At 41.4% G+C, this 18,408-nt stretch overlaps 2 protein-coding genes across 10 annotated transcripts; one reads left to right on the forward strand and one right to left on the reverse strand.

Annotated features, from left to right (window-relative positions):
* The first annotated feature begins 676 nt into the window (after nt 1–676).
* On the forward strand, nt 677–15,550 carry LOC110960390 (UDP-glucuronosyltransferase-like). 9 transcript variants are annotated; one of them, XM_051953499.1, is made up of 10 exons: nt 679–1,284; nt 10,606–10,710; nt 11,279–11,342; nt 11,424–11,572; nt 12,526–12,653; nt 12,779–12,872; nt 13,011–13,136; nt 14,724–14,811; nt 14,924–15,143; nt 15,261–15,550. In XM_051953499.1, the coding sequence occupies exons 1-10, from the start codon at nt 856–858 to the stop codon at nt 15,529–15,531; spliced, it is 1,674 nt and encodes a 557-aa protein (XP_051809459.1). In that variant the 5' UTR covers nt 679–855; the 3' UTR covers nt 15,532–15,550. The 9 variants fall into 9 exon arrangements, with proteins under 9 accessions (XP_022063309.2, XP_051809462.1, XP_051809463.1 ...); XM_051953497.1 differs by having other exon boundaries at nt 680–906; nt 10,228–10,710; XM_022207617.2 differs by lacking the exons at nt 10,606–10,710; nt 11,279–11,342; nt 11,424–11,572; ... (4 more) ...; nt 14,924–15,143; nt 15,261–15,550 and adding exons at nt 2,598–2,661; nt 2,743–2,891; nt 4,635–4,762; ... (3 more) ...; nt 6,314–6,533; nt 6,659–7,013 and having other exon boundaries at nt 677–1,389.
* Nucleotides 15,551–15,661: 111 nt separating this feature from the next.
* On the reverse strand, nt 15,662–18,129 carry ndufb3 (NADH:ubiquinone oxidoreductase subunit B3). The gene is made up of 3 exons (XM_022207615.2): nt 17,999–18,129; nt 15,991–16,119; nt 15,662–15,893 (listed from the first exon to the last, which is right to left on the reverse strand). Exons 2-3 carry the CDS (start codon nt 16,116–16,118, stop codon nt 15,743–15,745), a joined length of 279 nt encoding a protein of 92 aa, XP_022063307.1. The 5' UTR covers nt 16,119; nt 17,999–18,129; the 3' UTR covers nt 15,662–15,742.
* Nucleotides 18,130–18,408: the final 279 nt, after the last annotated feature.

The raw sequence follows: 18,408 nt of genomic DNA on the forward strand, positions 1-18,408 counted from the left end.
GTACGTACTTGAAAACAGAAAGTCACAGTATGTGATTCAGAGTGCAGCCATAATATTATTTACCCCAGATACAGTCAAATCTCTCCTTTGTGATTCACACGCCCTATGTGCCATTAGATGGCTGATATGTAGTGTTGTTTTTTTTATACAGTTTCTCTGTGAATTAGTGAGTAGTCTGTGTCTGCATTGGGGGATAGGGTTAGGTTTAGGTGTAGCTGTTCTAATGTTGCTGTCACTTGCACTGGGACACCATAGTTGCATTCATGAAACTCAGACATTGGAGTTCAGTGCATTAACTTATTAGATCTATTCGATCTGGGGTGACCAATGAAAGTCCAGGGTTGAGCGCTGAAACTCGTGTCCCCCATTTTAGAGGCACCACTGCCTAAATTAACTAAAATGTCAGTTTCATGACCTGATTTTGACACAGGACCCCTCTGCAACAACATAGCAAAACAGTGCAGTTGTGAAACCTCCAAAACAAATTTACAATGCAGAAAACAACAGTTGTAAAAAGAAAGTTCTCGTGACTACAATTCAAAAAGCACCGACTGGGTGCTAAACTTGTCCCAGTTCCCCAGATGCAAGTCTGCATTTTCTTTGATGTGTGTGTGACTCACTAATCCACTGTCAATGACCTTTGGCTGCAAGGTATTTAGGACTGAGGTTGTCGCTCCTGTATTACTAAGGACTCTGAGCACATACAAGCACTGTTAATTCATAGAGGCATTGACCAACTCATTCAAGAGGAGCCTGAAGGAAGTTTTGCAGGAACATTCAAAGCGCAAAGGAGGAAGTATTTTCTAATGACATTTTGTCTCCCTTTCCTCCTGTTTTATCCACAGAGACAGAACAATGAGGAAAGCAGCAGTGTTTATGTTTCTGCTGCTGAGCGCGGCTATGGAGGTGAGTGGTGCAGCAGATAAGAAGAAGGGATCTGAGGCAGAAACTCCCAAACCAGAGGGGAAGGTGAAGGAAAAAAAAGCTGAAACCGCTGACACCGTTCCTGCTAGTGACATCGGTTCTTCAGCTTTTAAAGGTAATCTGCTGGTGGTGCCAATGGACGGGAGTCACTGGATCGGTGTAAAAGCCATTGCCCAGGAAATGGGCCGCCGCGGACACCGTGTTACCGTGGTGATGCCTGAGATTTCCATGCAGATGGGCCCGGGGAAACACTACAACACTGTGACCTTTCCTGTTCCTTATGACCAGGCTTACGTAGACTCAGTGATGGCCAAAAACACAGAAGCACTGGAAAAATCTGCAGAGTCTTTCATGCAGCAGGTACAGTCAAAAATGTCACAGTTTCAGGCCATCATGGACGCGATTCACATCACTGCAGAGACCCTGCTGTTCAATGACAGTATCATCACACATCTGGCACAGCAGGTGAGTGCAAAGACAGTGACTGAACACCATCAGGATCGACTTTAAAATTGAGCACAGTTCCATGTTGCATTTCAAGCTTTGCAAATTAAAATGAATTTCTGAGGTTAATCATAAGACTGTGTCACAGAGGTGGAGACGAGTCTTTTTCAGGGATGTTGCTGCTTTAGAATCCACTATACTGTAAGGTGTTCATGGTGTAGTTTATCTACTAAAATTTGAACAGTTGCAGAAGAAGTATGCACATCCTTATTCGGTAAAAATATTGGAATGACCCGCTGTGATAGATGAGCGAGACCTTATCTAATTTTCTGAACGTTTATTAAAACCTTAACACAGGCTACTGTGGGCCGTAGCCAATCCCAAAATAACTATGAAAACCCTGAATTTAGCTCCAGAACTAGCCGCCATTCTCAGCTCTCTCTCCCATTAAGCACACACACACTGCTGACTCTCAACCAATCAGAAGTGAGCCAACCAAACATGGCACATTCACTGACACTATATGAATCTTGAGCTGAAGAAGAAACATCGAAACCGCAACATCAACAACATATCAGTGCGTTACGGTATCAATACTATAGTGTCAAATATGCCATTGCATGTTAAAATCCTGCATAAACAATCTTAAAAGTAAAGATAAAAGTAGTGTCAGGTAAAATACCAAAAGAAAGAATACTTATTTAACAGAAAAATATTGTTATATGATGATATTAATAATGTCCAATCTTATTATATTGTTAATCCTGATGCAACATTGTGTAGATTTATTACTGTTGTTCACTTGACCTGGCTTTAATGTTGTTGCTGATCGATGTACACACGTATAGGAATTTTAATTCGCTGGCTCCTAATGTGGAGGTCTGGCCCTTCCAGTGTGTCTCAAGATGAATTTGGAGGATCATGTGTTGATTAATGAGGTGCTGAAGAAGAAAATGAAATTCTCTGATAAAAAATCTTTGCTCTTATAGGAAATATTGGATAAATACACCACTACAGATGTCAAACGCTTAGATGAAACCAAATATGCCTCAAAACTGTACTGGTGGGAAGTTCCTTAGTATGCTTTTAAATTACCTTTCCTCACTGATGAGTGCAAGAGCAAAGTGGTAAACTTTCTTCAGCTCGTCTCTTTCTATTCTTCTGATGTGTCATGTACGAAGTAAGTTCTTGTTTACTGCTTGAAGATTCACCAGTTTTTCACTTCATAGAATTTTGATGCCGTCTTGACAGACCCTATGGTGCCTACGGGCTCACTAATAGCTCGGAAATTAGGTGAGTTTATTCACATTTGAATTATCTGTGTGTTCATGCATTGCAACATTTTCTCACCAGTCGGTGCTAAAACACTTTCAGGTCTCCCCACTGTTAACTTGCTGAGGGGTATTCCATGTTCCTTGGATTTAAAGGCTGCAGGCTGCCCATCCCCGCCATCGTACGTGCCTCGCTTTGCCAGTGGATTGACGGACCGAATGACCTTCATGGAGAGAGTTTTCAACAGCTTGGTTAGTGCTTTGGTCCAGACATGCAGGGATAAGCTCATGCATAGAAAGAAGAGCTAATCCAGTCACTTCAGTCTTTACTCTTTGAAATGATAAATGGTGTTGCCCAGGTGGCTATTTTATTTGGTAAACTAATGCCGTACTTGCAGATTTTATAACATATAACATATATATTTGGAGGCATATATATTATACTGGGCTTTGCAAAAGTTCTGTTACACTCGGTGTCATGATCTTTAGAGACGTTTACATGTCGGAGTGAAAAATTCCATTAAATAAACTGAAAGTTCTACCTTATAGGCAGGTGTCCTTAATACAATTTTTTTCTCCGGTGAAGTTGTATCAAGATGGAAGTCAAAAGAGTTGAGATATCTGCTCTCCTTTGTGCTGAACATCAGCCGGATGACCGTCCACAGAGTTGCGGAGAGGCTCAAGAATGGTGAAGATCTTTCAGGTCTTCACTATTCTCTCCACAGAGCCTCTCCATGACTCTGTGGACGGTCATCCGGCTGATGTTCAGCTGCTTGGCTCTGTCAGACTTGTTGTGGCCAGCATGAAGGAGAGCAGATATCTCAACTCTTTTGACTTCCATCTTGATACAACTTCACCGGAGAAAAAAAATGTTTTAAGGACACCTGCCTATAAGGCAACACTTTCAGTTTATTTAATGGAATTTTTCACTCCGACATGTAAACGTCTCTAAAGATCATGAAACCGTGTAACAGAACTTTTGCAAAGCCCGGTATATATATAGATATAATCTGCAAGTATATGTGTGTGTGTGCACGTGTATAATTTACTTTCCCTATTTATGTTTTTTAAAAAATAAGAACTACAGTCAAAGTGATGATAGCAGCTCAAAGAACATTTGAGTTCCCATTTAAACACTGAATCCAGCAATCTGTTCCAGAAATTCATTTGTTACAGATGAGGATGGTCAAGTGGAGCAATGGACGAATGGGTGGGCAGATAGATGGATGATTTCTTTCTATGCATATTGTTTAATGGATAAAGTAAAGTAGGCTGGCAGGTAGTTGAACTTCAATGCATTTGTGCACTATCTTGGCATTTACATTTTCTTTAAGTTACTTAACCCTAGAAATCTAATGCAGCACAGATAAAAGACATCCAAAGCAACCATAAGACAATCACCAATGTGAAATATTAACCAAGTAAAATGTTCTCATTGTTCCTTGGTGCAGAGGTCTGGAGTGAAAAGGGCTTTGTAGGCTAAAAGAGTTGGACTATAAAACCTCCTGGGTGTGTTTAGTAGGACAAGAGGCTATGCAGTGCAAAGTAACTAGTGGGAGAGGTGCTTGAACTTTTTGATTTTCACAGTGGTTACATTAGGAGTTAAGCATTTCTGGACACACTTTGTTACTATTAAATAAACCATTCTGAAACTCACCTTGGTCATTGTTTGACCTGTCAGAATCGGTCTCTCTCCACTTCGCTGTATGGTAAATGGTAAATGGTCTGTATTTATATAGCTCTTTACAATACCTGCAAGGTACCCAAAGTGCTTTACAAGATACGTCACATTCACCCATTCACACACACATTCACACACTGAATGTTCTAAATCATCCAGTTTGACCTGGACTGCTTTGTTACACATGCATCTCAAACTTATGACCTGCTATTAAAATTTCACTGATGCAGCTAAACTGAAGCTTGTCTTTAAACAAGCACCTACACATCGAGGTGTGTACTTGTTTATTGTTCTCTGATGCCTCTGACCTACAGATCGCCCTGTTTGAGCCGCTGCTTTGCCGATTAATATATCGGCACTTTGACCACCTCGCCCATCAGTTCCTGGGAGAGAAAGTGAGCATCGCTGAAGTGCTGTCAGACTCTGATATATGGCTGGTGAGGTAATGTATACATTTTACATAGAAGAATAAACGTGTAGAAGCACTGACTCACTCAAATTATTGTACAAATAGTTTTTCAGATCACACTGAAAGAAAAAATATCTTTTTATGTTGTTTTTAAACAGGATGGACTTCACATTGGAGTTCCCACACCCTCTCATGCCTAACATGGTACAAGTTGGTGGCATCAACTGCAAAGTTAAAAATCGTCTTCCTGACGTAAGACCTGTGTATTTCAGATTCCAGTTACCATTGAAAAATACAAAAGCAACACCAATTGTAAAGCAGGAAGATCAGAAGATGAATAGACAAAGGGTCATGAAAGAAAAGTCCGAATGTGTGCAAATATTTTTGCAGGATTTGGAGTCTTGGGTTTCAGGAGAAAATGGGTTTATCGTGTTCACTCTGGGATCCATGATGTCAGATCTGCCGGAATCAATCACCTCTGTCTTCATGGAGGCCTTCAGGCAAATTCCACAAAAGGTACAAGAAAATATAGGATCATAAATCAATGCAACAGAGTTTGTGGAAAAACAAAAATAATCCAACCACAACCATTTGGCAATGCTAGGACTGTAAACTACTCACACTGAATTGTTAACTTGAGAAATGTTGTATTCATTTTACCAGTCTCTCCTTTGCACCACTCGTGCCCTTTTCACTCCATGTATGTCCGTTTTCACATACAAGTGATGGACCAGAGGCAATGCAACGCATAAATCAGTGGCAAAAGTATCTTATATATACTACATATATTAAACATTATCTCTCACGCAAGAGTGTGTTGTTCAGAGATAATATGATCTGGAAAATTATTTTTCAAGTTCAGCGTAGACCAATGGCCTAATGGTTTCCAAGGGAGGGGTTCACATGCACTCACATACATGGACTGGCGACCAAAGCATCCATCCATTATCCATACACCATGTGATTCTCATTAGGGCGGCTGGACTCATGGCAAAGACAGGGGACACCCTGGACAGTCTATCACAGGGCTACACATATAAAACCAAACAAGCGTTCTTGCATTCACACCTATGGATAATTTAGAATCAACAATGACATTTTGGACTGTCAGAGGAAGCTGGAGTACCTGGAGAAAACCCAGGTATAACAAACAAACACAATGCAGAAAGATCCCAAGCCCAGGCTGAGACATGAACTGGACACAAACTGTGCAGCCCATCTACCAAAACATATAACAGAGAATCTGGCATTATAGCGCACACAGAGGGAGTGTGACTTTACTATCTGCTAAGGATACTATCACTACACTTTATCTTTACATGGTAAACAGCTCCTTGTTGCTATATTAAACATACTGCACCTTTGGTTTATTTTACATTAACAGGTGGTATGGAGGTACACTGGGAAGGTTCCTGGCAAATTACCAGAGAACGTGAGGCTGATGAAATGGGTGCCTCAGAATGAACTACTAGGTCTGTGAGTCGACTGCAACACATCCTAAAACATGAAGCATGTTTGTAAAAATTGACAAATAACATGTCACATATCATTACTTTTGATAATTCTGCATGTTTTGTATCGTAGCACATCCGGGAGCTCGAGCTTTCATCACTCACGCTGGTTCACATGGTCTGTTTGAGGGACTGTGTCACACTGTTCCCATGCTGATGGTGCCACTTACCGCAGAACAGGCTGACAACGCACACAGGATGGTGAGCAGAGGAGCAGCAGTCACCTTGGATATTACCTCCATCACGACAGAAAGCCTTCTCAAGGGACTGAACGACGTCATTCATGACACCAGGTGAGAAAGTTGCTCAGTGTGACTTTGTGTGTCTTTGACCTTTAGTTTCAGAATCTGCTTTTTTCCACACCATCTACTTCAACTCAGTGTCATATTCTTCAACCCTTCCCTCCATCTGTGTCCAGGTATAAAGAGAATCTGCAAAAGCTGTCCGATCTTCATAATGATCGGCCAATCGACCCGCTGGATCTGTCAGTGTACTGGACAGAGTTTGTGATGCGACACAAAGGAGCGAAACATCTCAAAGCTGCCGTCCATGACCTCAACTTTTTCCAGTACTACTGTCTGGATGTTATAGCACTATTAGTTACTGTCGTGCTGGTTTTTGTAACGCTGACAGTTAAGTGTATGAAAGTATGCTTCCGAAGGCTGACCAGGAAGAGGAAGCAAGAGTAACAAGATTTTATAAACAACAATTTGTGTATCTGCATAATTTGTTAAGGGAACTCACATCATTATCAGTAAAAGCTTAATGCAAAATGTGTGTAATTAGTTGTGTTATAAATCAGGCGTAAGAAGAACCACGTGGTGATCAAAAAGACGTTTATTTAACAGAAAATACAGAATATCATTAGATTCCATCAGGAATATATGGGTCTCCCATTTCAGCTACACTAGCCTCTGCTCCTCTGCTCACTTTCTACGATGTCACCAAGCCAACTGTGGTATTAACAGGTGCCAACAGTTCGCACTGGGAGGCGTCTTACTCTAGCAACACGGGAATCCCTGGAAGCCCATAGTCGACTGTTCCAGGTGCCTGAGCGACACTGAGACCAGGTACGCTCAATTTGAAAAAGAGTATTTGGCCAGGGTTTGGGCTTGTGGACGTTTTGAGAAATACCTATATGCTTGATAGCTTCAGGCTTGTAACTGATCATAAGCCTCGCATTCCCCTTATGAACAGTAAAGACCTAGACGGTGTTCCCATCAGATGTCAGAGACTGCTGATGAGACTTATGCCTTTTAATCCCATCCAGACCAAGGCAAAATGTTGTGCAAAACTATTTGATAGTGTCTGACTATTACTCAGGGTATTTAAAAATCCTACATCTGCCAACAGCCCCAAGCAGTCAGGCAGTGGCCAGGCTCGAAGCCATATTTTCAGGTCATGGTATTCCAGACGTGATTGTCAGTGATAACGGACTCCAGTTAACATCAGCAGAGATGAGAGAGTTTAGCAAAGTGTATCATTTCAAGCATGCTACAATAAGTCCACATCATCCTCAGCGCAATGGACATGCTGAGATAGCTGTTCAGGTTATAAAAGGAATACTTAGACAGGAAGGCCACCTCCTCACTCTGATGTCGTACAGAGCCACACCTACCACTTCCACTGGAGTCAGCCCAGCGGAACTGTTGATGGGTAGGAAACCCAGAACCGTATCCACTTTGCAGGGCAACCTCAACCCAAACTGTGCCAACCAGGATGTCATCAAGCAGACTGATGCCACTGCCAAAAAGAGGCAGGCGTACTTCTACAACTGCAGGAATGACGTGAGGACTCTCCTTCCACTGAGCCCGGGAGATGCAGTTCTCACAAAACTGGATGGACCAAAACAATGGACAATGCCAACTGCTGACTCCATGCCCAGATCCTACATAGGAGACAGCCCAAAGTCAGCCCTACAGGAAGAACAGGTGAAACCGGTTGGCATGCCTCGGATATCACCCACATCCATCAACCAAAGGGATGAAGAGTTTGCAACAGCAACTTGAGTAAATAAGTAGTTAGCCTGGATTTGTAAAGACTGTGGACTGTGAGTGATTTTTCCCCCCTTCTTGTTGTGGTTGTTTATTTTCTTATGTTAAAGAGAGGGGCTATGCCAGGTGAACAGCAGAAGAAACAGCACTGCTCAGTTTAAATGTCACCTGTGAGAATTTCAATTTAGCAGAATCTACTGATGTTAACCTCCCATTGCCAGTTATCTTTTACAGAAAATTTCTCATTTAATTAATTTTCGTGATTTTTGTAAAATTAGATGAAGTTTATCTTTGAGTTTAAGATTAAGTGTAGGCCATGAGCTTGGTTTGTATCACCCCCAGTTTAGTTCCACATTCTGTACTGGTTTATGTTTCACTCCTCTAAATAAAGATCCTGTAAGCCATAATCTGTTTGACTCAATCTGTGTCTGCACTTGGGTTCTCAGATCCACCTCTAAACAATTTTGGGCGGAATAAACATTTAATACGATAAGAAAGTGGACAAAAGTAGTATTTTTGGTGGAATAGAGCTGGAAACTCATACCCTTTTAAAAGAAAGCACAATTTGGGTGGAATAAGCCTTTAAATCTACAACAAAGTGGACAAAATGTAGATGGAATAAAAGATGGAATAAACTTAAATCCATATCTTTTTATTAAGAAAGTACTATTTGGGTGGAATAAACCTTTATGATGAGTTTTGGTGAAATAAACCTTCAAAACTTGAAGAGTGAGGACAGAGTGTAATAGTTTTGGAGGAATAAACCCTTAAAATTATAAGTTGTGCAGTAGGCACCTTTTGAGGGCAGCTGTGGTACGTACTTGAAAACAGAAATTAACAGTATGTGATTCAGAACGCAGCCATAATGTTGTTTACACCAGATACAGACATATTTTGATCAGTCAAACCCTCTCCTTTATGATTCACACGCCCTATGTGCTATTGGATGGCTGATCTGCAAAGTAGTTTTTTACAGTTTCTCTGTGAATTAGTGAGTAGTGTGTGTCTGCATTGGGGACAGCAGAATTTTCAGCACCACAGTTATAGGATTTATCTGACACTGATAATTACTTTACAGCAGATTAGGACTTAAAAAAACCTATCATTGTCCTTATAGGCAAGATTTACCATTCAGGAGCCATGTTGTGTGGTTTTGGAGAGGTTTATGTGTGTACCTTTGTCAACTAAAGGCACACAAACTATGCTCTGTTTTTGTGGGCGGGCCAACTAGATACTACTATAGGTGTAGCTGTTCTAATGTTGCTGTCACTTGCACTGGGACACCATAGTTGCATTCATGAAACTCAGACATTGGAGTTCAGTGCATTAACTTACTAGATCTATTCAATCTGGGGTGGCCAATGAGAGTCCAGGGTTGAGCGTTGCCACTCGTGTCCCCCATTTTAGAGGCACCGCTGTCTAAATTAATGACAATAATGTAAGTTTTATGACCTTATTTTGACACAGGACCTCTTTGCAACAGCATAACAAAACAGTGCAGTTGTGAAACCTCCAAAACAAATTTACAAAGGACTCAAATGCATAAAACAACAATTGTTAAAAAAACAAAAGCTCTCATGACTACAATTCAAAAAGCACCGACTGGGCGCTAAACTTTTCCCCAGTTCCGTAGGTGCAACACAAGTTGTTACTATGCATTTTCTTTTATGTGTGTGTGACTCACTAATCTACTGTCAACGACCTTTGGCTGCAAGGTATTGAGGACTGAGGCGGTCGCTCCTGTATTAGTGAGGACTTTGAGCACAGACAAGCAGTGTTAATTCATAGGGGAAATTGAACAACTCAAGAGGAGCCTGAAGGAAGTTTTGCAGGAACATTCAAAGTGCAAAGAAGGAAGGATTTTCTTATAACATTTTGTCTCACTTCCCTCCTGTTTTCTTTGTGTTGCATTCAGTGAGCTGCAGACATAGACACAGAGACAATGAGGAAAGCAGCAGTGTTTGTGTTTCTGCTGCTGAGCGCGGCAATGGAGGTGAGTGGTGCAGCAGATAAGAAGAAGGGATCTGAGGCAGAAACTCCCAAACCAGAGGGGAAGGTGAAGGGAAAAAAAGCTGAAACCGCTGACACCGTTCCTGCTAGTGACATCGGTTCTTCAGCTTTTAAAGGTAATCTGCTGGTGGTGCCGATGGACGGGAGTCACTGGATCGGTGTAAAAGCCATTGCCCAGGAAATGGGCCGCCGCGGACACCGTGTTACCGTGGTGATGCCTGAGATTTCCATGCGGATGGGCCCGGGGAAACACTACGACACTGTCACCCATCCTGTTCCTTATGACCAGGCTCTTATAGACTCAGTGATGGCCAAAAACACAGAAGCGCTGGAAAAATCTACAGAGTCTTTCATGCAGAAGGTGCAGTCACGAATGTCACAGTTTCAGGCCATCATGGACATGATTCACGTCACTGCAGAGAGCCTGTTGTTCAACGACAGTATCATCACACATCTGGCACAGCAGGTGAGTGCAAATACAGTGACTGAACACCATCAGGATCGACTTTAAAATTGAGCACAGTTCCATGTTGCATTTCAAGCTTTGAAAATTAAACTGAATTTCTGAGGTTAATCATTAAGACTGTGTCACAGAGGTGGAGACGAGTCTTTTTCAGGGATGATACTGCATTAGAATCCACTATACTGTAAGGTGTTCATGGTGTAGTTTCTCTACTGAAGTTTCCAAGTGGCCCAAGATGAATTTGAGAGATCATGTGTTAATTAATGAGGTGGAAATGAAGAAAATGAAACTATGATAAAAGCCTTTTTAATCTTTGTTTTTGTGAAAATATTGGATAAATACACCACTGTGGATGTCAAACACCTAAATAAAACCAAATATGCCTCAAAACTGTACTTGTGGGAAGTTCCTTAGTATGCTTTTAAGTTACCTTCCCTCACTGATGAGTGCAAGAGAATAAAGGTAAACTGTCTTCAGCTGATGTCTTTCTATTCTTCTGATGTGTGGGGTATGAATGTATAAGTAAGTTTTTGTTTACTGTTTGAAGATTCACCAGTTTTTCACTTCATAGAATTTTGATGCCGTCTTGACAGACCCCATGGTGCCTACGGGCTCACTAATAGCTCGGAAATTAGGTGAGTTTATCCACATTTTCATGATCTGTGTGTTCATGAGCCGCTGCATTTTCTCACCAGTCGGTGCTAAAACACTTTCAGGTCTCCCCACTGTTAACTTGCTGAGGGGTATTCCATGTTCCTTGGATTTAAAGGCTGCAGGCTGCCCATCCCCGCCATCGTACGTGCCTCGCTTTTTCAGTGGATTGACGGACCGAATGACCTTCATGGAGAGAGTTTTCAACAGCTTGGTTAGTGCTTTGGTCCAGACATGCAGGGATAAGCTCATGCATAGAAAGAAGAGCTAATCCAGTCAGTTCAGTCTTTACTCTTTGAAATGACAAATGTCTTTCCTAAATGGCCATTTTGTTTGGTAAGCTAATGCAGTACCTAATCCTAACCCTGGTATGATTTATTTTCCCTGTTCATGGCTAAAAAAATAATTTCAGTGAAAATGATGATGGACATTTGAGTTCCCATTTAAACACTGAATCCAGCAATCTGTTCCAGAAATTCATTTGTTACAGATGAGGATGGTCAAGTGGAGCAATGGACGAATGGGTGGGCAGATAGATGGATGATTTCTTTCTATGCATATTGTTTAATGGATAAAGTAAAGTAGGCTGGCAGGTAGTTGAACTTGAATGCATTTGTGCACTATCTTGGCATTTGCATTTTCTTTAAGTTATTTAACCCTAGAAATCTAATGCAGCACAGATAAAAGACATCCAAAACAACCATAAGACAATCACCAATGAAATATTAACCAAGTAAAATGTTCTCATTGTTCCTTGGTGCAGAGGTCTGGAGTGAAAAGGGCTTTGTAGGCTAAGAGGGTTGGGCTATAAAACCTCCTGGGTGTGTTTAGTAGGACAAGAGGCTATGCAGTGCAAAGTAACTAGTAGGAGAGGTGCTTCAACTTTTATGCATTTCTGGGCACACTTTGTTACTATTAAATGAACCATTCTGAAACTCACCTTGGTCATTGTTTGACCTGTCAGAATCGGTCAAACGTCTCTCCACTTTGCTGTATGTTGTAAATCATCCAGTTTGACCTGGACTGCTTTGTTGCACATGCATCTCAAACTTATGACCTGCTATTAAAATTTCACTGATGCAGCTAAACTGAAGCTTGTCTTTAAACAAGCACCTACACATCGAGGTGTGTACTTGTTTATTGTTCTCTGATGCCTCTGACCTACAGATCGCCCTGTTTGAGCCGCTGCTTTGCCGATTAATATATCGGCACTTTGACCACCTCGCCCATCAGTTCCTGGGAGAGAAAGTGAGCATCGCTGAAGTGCTGTCAGACTCTGATATATGGCTGATGAGGTAACATGTATCAAGGTTACATAGAAGAATAAACGTGTAGAAGCACTGACTTACTCAAACTATTGTACAAATAGTTTTTCAGATCACACTGAAAGAAAAGATCTTGGTATGTTGTGTTTAAACAGGATAGACTTCACACTGGAGTTCCCACGCCCTCTCATGCCTAACATGGTACAAGTTGGTGGCATCAACTGCAAAGTTAAAAATCGTCTTCCTGACGTAAGACCTGTGTATTTCAGATTCCAGTTACTATTGAAAAATACAAAGGCAACACCAATTGTAAAGCAGGAAGATTAAGAAATGAATAGACAAAGGCTCGTGAAAGAAAAGTCTGAATGTGTGCGAATATTTTTGCAGGATTTGGAGTCTTGGGTGTCAGGAGAGCATGGGTTCATCGTGTTCACTCTGGGATCCATGGTGTCAGATCTGCCGGAATCAATCACCGCTGTCTTCCTGGAGGCCTTCAGGCAAATTCCACAAAAGGTACAAGAAAATATAGGATTCTAAATCAATGCAGCAATTAAAAGTTTAAAGCACCAATGGATGTTGCTTGAACACCAAGATCAAAACAAACGACCACACCTCCTTCTCCTCCCTTCACATTTCATTTACAAATAGAGAGTTTGTGTACAAACCCCCGTTGAATCGTCACCCTATCACGGTGGAAGAGTTTGAGTGTCTCTGTGATCCTGGGAGCAATGTTGTTCGCGGCTTTAGTCCCTGGTAGAGTCTACCAAGGCAAATTAGTGTTGTGGGAGAGACCAGACTAAGAGTGATTCAAAAACTCTGATGACAGCACAAAAAGGAGAAGCCACTATCTTGCCGGGATTAGGGATACCGGGGCCTTCCCCTGGAGCCAGGGCTGGTGGGGGAGTGAGAGAAGCCGTCAGGCTGAAAAAGGAGGCTTTTTGGCCTGGCTGGCTCGGGGGTTGTCTGAAGCAGCTGACAGGTACTGGTTGTCCAAAAGGGCTGCAGCTACAGCAGTTCTGGAAGCTACAACTCGGGTGTGGGAGGAGTTTGCAGAGGCTATGGAGAAGGACTTTCAGTTGGCCTCGAGAAAGTTCTGGCAAACTGTTCAATGTGTCAGGAAAGGGAAGCAGTGCTTTACTCAGGCTTTGTACAGTCGGGGTGGAGAACTGCTGACCGTACTGGGGACTTCAAGGAACTCCTGAATCCGGTAAACACGTCCTCCGTGGAGGAGGCAGAACCTGAAGACTTAGGGGGGATCTTAGTCCATATCTGTGGCAGAGGTCACTGAGGTAGTTGAGAAGCTCCTCGATGGCAAGGCACCAGGTGTGGACGAAATTCGCCTTAAGGTGCTGAATGCTCTGGACATTGTTGTACTGTCGTGTCTGACATGTCTCTACAATGTCATGTGGGTGCTGGGTACCATGCCTGTGGAGTGGCAGACTGGGGTGGTGGTTCCCATTTTTAAAAAGAGGAACCGGAGAGTGTGTGCCAACTACTGGGGTATCACACTTCTCAGCCTCCTCAGGAAAACTTACTCTCATGTGCTGGAAGGGAGGCTCCAACCGATTGTCGAACTTTAGATTTGGGAGGACCAATATGGATTCCATCCCAGTAATGAAACAGTGGACCAAACATCCAAGGATTATCTATACACCGCTTGATCCTCATTAGGGTTGCGGGGGTGGCTGGACTCAGGGCAAAGGCAGGGGACAGCCTGGACAGTCTATCGCAGGGCTACACATATAGAGACAAACAAGCACTCTTACATTCACATCTATGAGCAATTTAGAATCACCAGTTACTTTTTGGACTGTGGGAGGAAGCTGGAGTACCTGGAGAAAACCCACGCATGCACAGGGAGAACAAACAAACACCACGCAGAAAGATCCCAAGCCCAGGCTGAGACATGAGCCGGACACAAACTGTGCAGCTCATCTACCAAAACATATAACAGAGAATCTGGCATTATAGCGCACACAGAGGGAGTGTGACTTTACTATCTGCCAAGGATACTATCACTACACTTTATCTTTACATGGTAAACAGCTCCTTGTTGCTATATTAAACATACTGCACCTTTGATTTATTTTACATTAACAGGTGGTATGGAGGTACACTGGGAAGGTTCCTGGCAAATTACCAGAGAATGTGAGGCTGATGAAATGGGTGCCTCAGAATGAACTACTAGGTCTGTGAGTCGACTGCAACACATCCTAAAACATGAAGCATGTTAGTAAAAATTGACAAATAACATGTCACATATCATAACTTCTGACAATTCTGCATGTTTTGTATCGCAGCACATCCGGGAGCTCGAGCTTTCATCACTCATGCTGGTTCACATGGTCTGTTTGAGGGACTGTGTCACGCTGTTCCCATGCTGATGGTGCCACTTGGTGGAGACCAGGCTGACAACGCACACAGGATGGTGAGCAGAGGAGCGGGAGTTATGTTGGATATTACCTCCATCACGACAGAAAGCCTTCTCAAGGGACTGAACGACATCATTCATGACACCAGGTGAGAAAGCTGCTCAGTGTGATTTTTTGACCTTTAGTTTCAGAATCTGCTTTTTTCCACATCATCTACTTCAACTCAGTGTCATATTCTTCAACCCTCCCCTCCATCTGTGTCCAGGTATAAAGAGAATCTGCAGAAGCTGTCCGAGCTTCATAATGATCGGCCACTCGACCCGCTGGAGCTGTCAGTGTACTGGACAGAGTTTGTGATGCGACACAAAGGAGCGAAACATCTCAAAGCTGCCGTCCATGACCTCAACTTTTTCCAGTACTACTGTCTGGATGTTATAGCACTATTAGTTACTGTCGTGCTGGTTTTTGTAACGCTGACAGTTAAGTGTATGAAAGTATGCTTCCGAAGGCTGACCAGGAAGAGGAAGCAAGAGTAACAAGATTTTATAAACAACACTTTGTGTATCTGCATAATTTGTTAAGGGAACTCACATCATTATCAGTAAAAGCTTAATGCAAAATGTGTGTAATCAGTTGTGTTATAAATCAGGCGTAAGAAGAACCATGTGGTGATCAAAAAGACATTTATTTAACAGAAAATACAGAATATCATTAGATTCCATCAGTCTTGAGGGACAATAATGAGCATTAGTGGCCTCCCTTCTTTGGGGGGAACATGGTGTACTCTATAGCCAGAGCTACAGTAAAAGCAGCAAATCCCCACTTGAATCCTCTCAGCAGAACTTCTGACAGAGTCACAGCACGAGAGAAGCCGCCTGAATATCTCCAAGCCTCATTGCTGTCGAGAGAGAGATTGACAGGACAGAAAGATGGTCTCAGAATCTTCTTTGATAGAAAAATCTCACTTGTATTCGCATGTAGGTACAAATACAGACCGTGCCCATGGGTCCTTGAGGCCCCTGGCTGCCAGCCTCTGCTGGGTGAACTCCAGCGGTGTTCCTTCCACCTTCCATTGTTTCCAGTCTGGCATTGACAACTTGCTGTGTCCATGGTCACCTCCCATGCTGAACATACAAACAGATATTGGCAATTTAGCAGTCCTTTTTTAAGTTTAACCCTTTCTAGAAGGCAAGTAAAGATCAATTTGCTTCTCATCAATCAACTGAGATATATTTGCAGTTAACAACAAAAAAGACCACGACTTTGTTCATTTGCTCAAAGTTATTACATCGAGACAAAAACATATTTTCTTCAATTTACTATGACTGACATGGTTCTTTCAGGGCTGATACTAGTTATAAGTCATCAAAGAAGGACCAAGTGCTGATATTTGAAGATGAAAATCTTGGTGTTAAAATTTTGAATAAAACAAACTCCAACCCAAAATCTTGTTGAAATGCCTTTGTTTATGTTTCATGAAAATAATCTCACATTTCAACATTTGTCCTTCAGTGATAATGGGCTGTTACTTGTGGTATGTAACTAAACAGAGGATGATTGTCGTTTGACCCCCATCATACATTAAAATGATAATCACATAAGAGGCCTACCTAGAATGCAGACTTGATTCATTCAATAAGGCCTTACTAAGAAAGATACAAATACATTTTTTTTTTATTCGGATACCAAAATTAATATCCGGATAGTGCCGTAGCGAACGAATATTCGGGATATTCGGGTCCAGCCCGAGAACTCATTATACAAATTAAAGTTTCTCTGGCCTCATAACAATTATATATTTTTAACAAAACAAGTGCAAATAAGTGACAAATTAACTCAATACTATCTACAACTGACGAGTTGATCACACATTTTCTGGATGCGTTCATCTAAAGGGAGACATTTTTATAAGTCTTGTGTTTTTTGTAAACAGAGAAAGACGAAATGACACACACAGTTTGGATTACTGTTGAATTGTCGGTACTTAAAATTCACATATAATTAATAAATAAAACATTTTCACACATGCAGAATGGACTATTTTTGAGACATATTGCCATAAGGAGAAGGAAACTGTCTTTTTTGATTCTTTAGGATGTGTCATCTCTCAGCCCAGAGGCCTCCCCAGTTATGATCAACAACTGAAAAAGTCCATTTTGTTTTCCACTGAAGCATTTAAGATAACCATGATCTGCTTCACTGAGAATCTACAGACATATGTGCATTCCGTAACTCTTTGGCTACTTCACTGTAGTTTTGTAAAAGTTGGTTCTAATATTGGGTTTCATTTTAAAACCAAAACACTGCACAACATAGAAAAAAAGATCAGCTCCTACACTACTGAAACATGATCAGATATAGCTTATATGAAAGAGTTCTCCCTCGTCCTTTGGACTTGTTAAACAAAGATAAAAACATCATAAAGCCAGACTGAAATTAAGTGACAATAATGTTGTTTTTTTCAATAAATGTACAATTATGAAGTGTCTTCAACTTCTGTTTGGAAACAGAACAATTAACGGTTTAGTCAATGCTTGCAAAATTATACTCTTGTTTGTTAATGTCTGCTTTATCAGATCGGCGTTGTTCCGACTAAAATAAGACGAATTTGTTGCTGTAATGCATATTTAAAGCTAAAGCTACCTGCTGTTAAGGCAAATACACAATTTGCACTCATGTGATTTACGTTATCAACGACTAACAATCAGTATCATTATCAGTCAATGATACTGATTTCACCCATCCTAATGTAATCAACCAGATCAAAGACGCCTTGATTGAGATAATGTGTAGATTACATACATCGACCAAGTCAGATGGTGTTTTCTCTGCTAGCATGTCGTTAGCTAATGATGCTAACATGCGCTAATAGAACAGTGACATTTGTACAAGGACTCGTTTTTAGTCGCCACCTACCTTATGTAAACTTCTTTCTATGGTCTACAGTGACAGTACAACAAAAATACACGACATGTTTTATGTTATTAATAAAAATGACTGTACCTGAATGGTTTGTTGTGACCTCTGCTGTGGACTAAGTGCTGCAACAGTTAATGCTGGTTGACGGCAACATTACGGCAAGCTTTAGGGCCAAACTACCGGAGCGTTGTTATCGCGGAGAAGGCATTTTAATATTTTACTTTTTCAAGACCAACTCTACAAGTACAACTCCACGTTTAATTATTGTTGTTATAATAATCTGTTATTTTACTTAAGTGTAAGACAAAAGTTACTTCGACAATAAAAAAGTAGTCATGTATTATTAATTTAGAATTTATCCACAACTCTACAGGAATACTTCTGACTGATCAGGATCACTAGATGCAGTTCTAATGAAAATAACATTAAACTCCAAAGCTTTTGGTACACTATATTAAAGGAAATTTTGCATCCACTGATTTTCAGTTAAGGAC

Source organism: Acanthochromis polyacanthus, chromosome 9 (genome assembly GCF_021347895.1).
Source record: "Acanthochromis polyacanthus isolate Apoly-LR-REF ecotype Palm Island chromosome 9, KAUST_Apoly_ChrSc, whole genome shotgun sequence".
Classification (NCBI taxonomy): Eukaryota; Metazoa; Chordata; class Actinopteri; family Pomacentridae; genus Acanthochromis; species Acanthochromis polyacanthus.

Bases quoted from the DNA above. Each gene is read 5' to 3' on its own strand.
- ndufb3 (XM_022207615.2), bottom strand. From the start codon at position 16,118: ATGGGAGGTGACCATGGACACAGCAAGTTGTCAATGCCAGACTGGAAA. The intron at 15,894-15,990 runs GTCTGTATTTGT...CTCTCTCGACAG, and splicing joins CTCAAGGACCCATGGGCACG to CAATGAGGCTTGGAGATATT.
- LOC110960390 (XM_022207617.2), top strand. From the start codon at position 856: ATGAGGAAAGCAGCAGTGTTTATGTTTCTGCTGCTGAGCGCGGCTATG. The intron at 2,662-2,742 runs GTGAGTTTATTC...AAACACTTTCAG, and splicing joins ACTAATAGCTCGGAAATTAG to GTCTCCCCACTGTTAACTTG. The intron at 2,892-4,634 runs GTTAGTGCTTTG...TCTGACCTACAG, and splicing joins AGAGAGTTTTCAACAGCTTG to ATCGCCCTGTTTGAGCCGCT.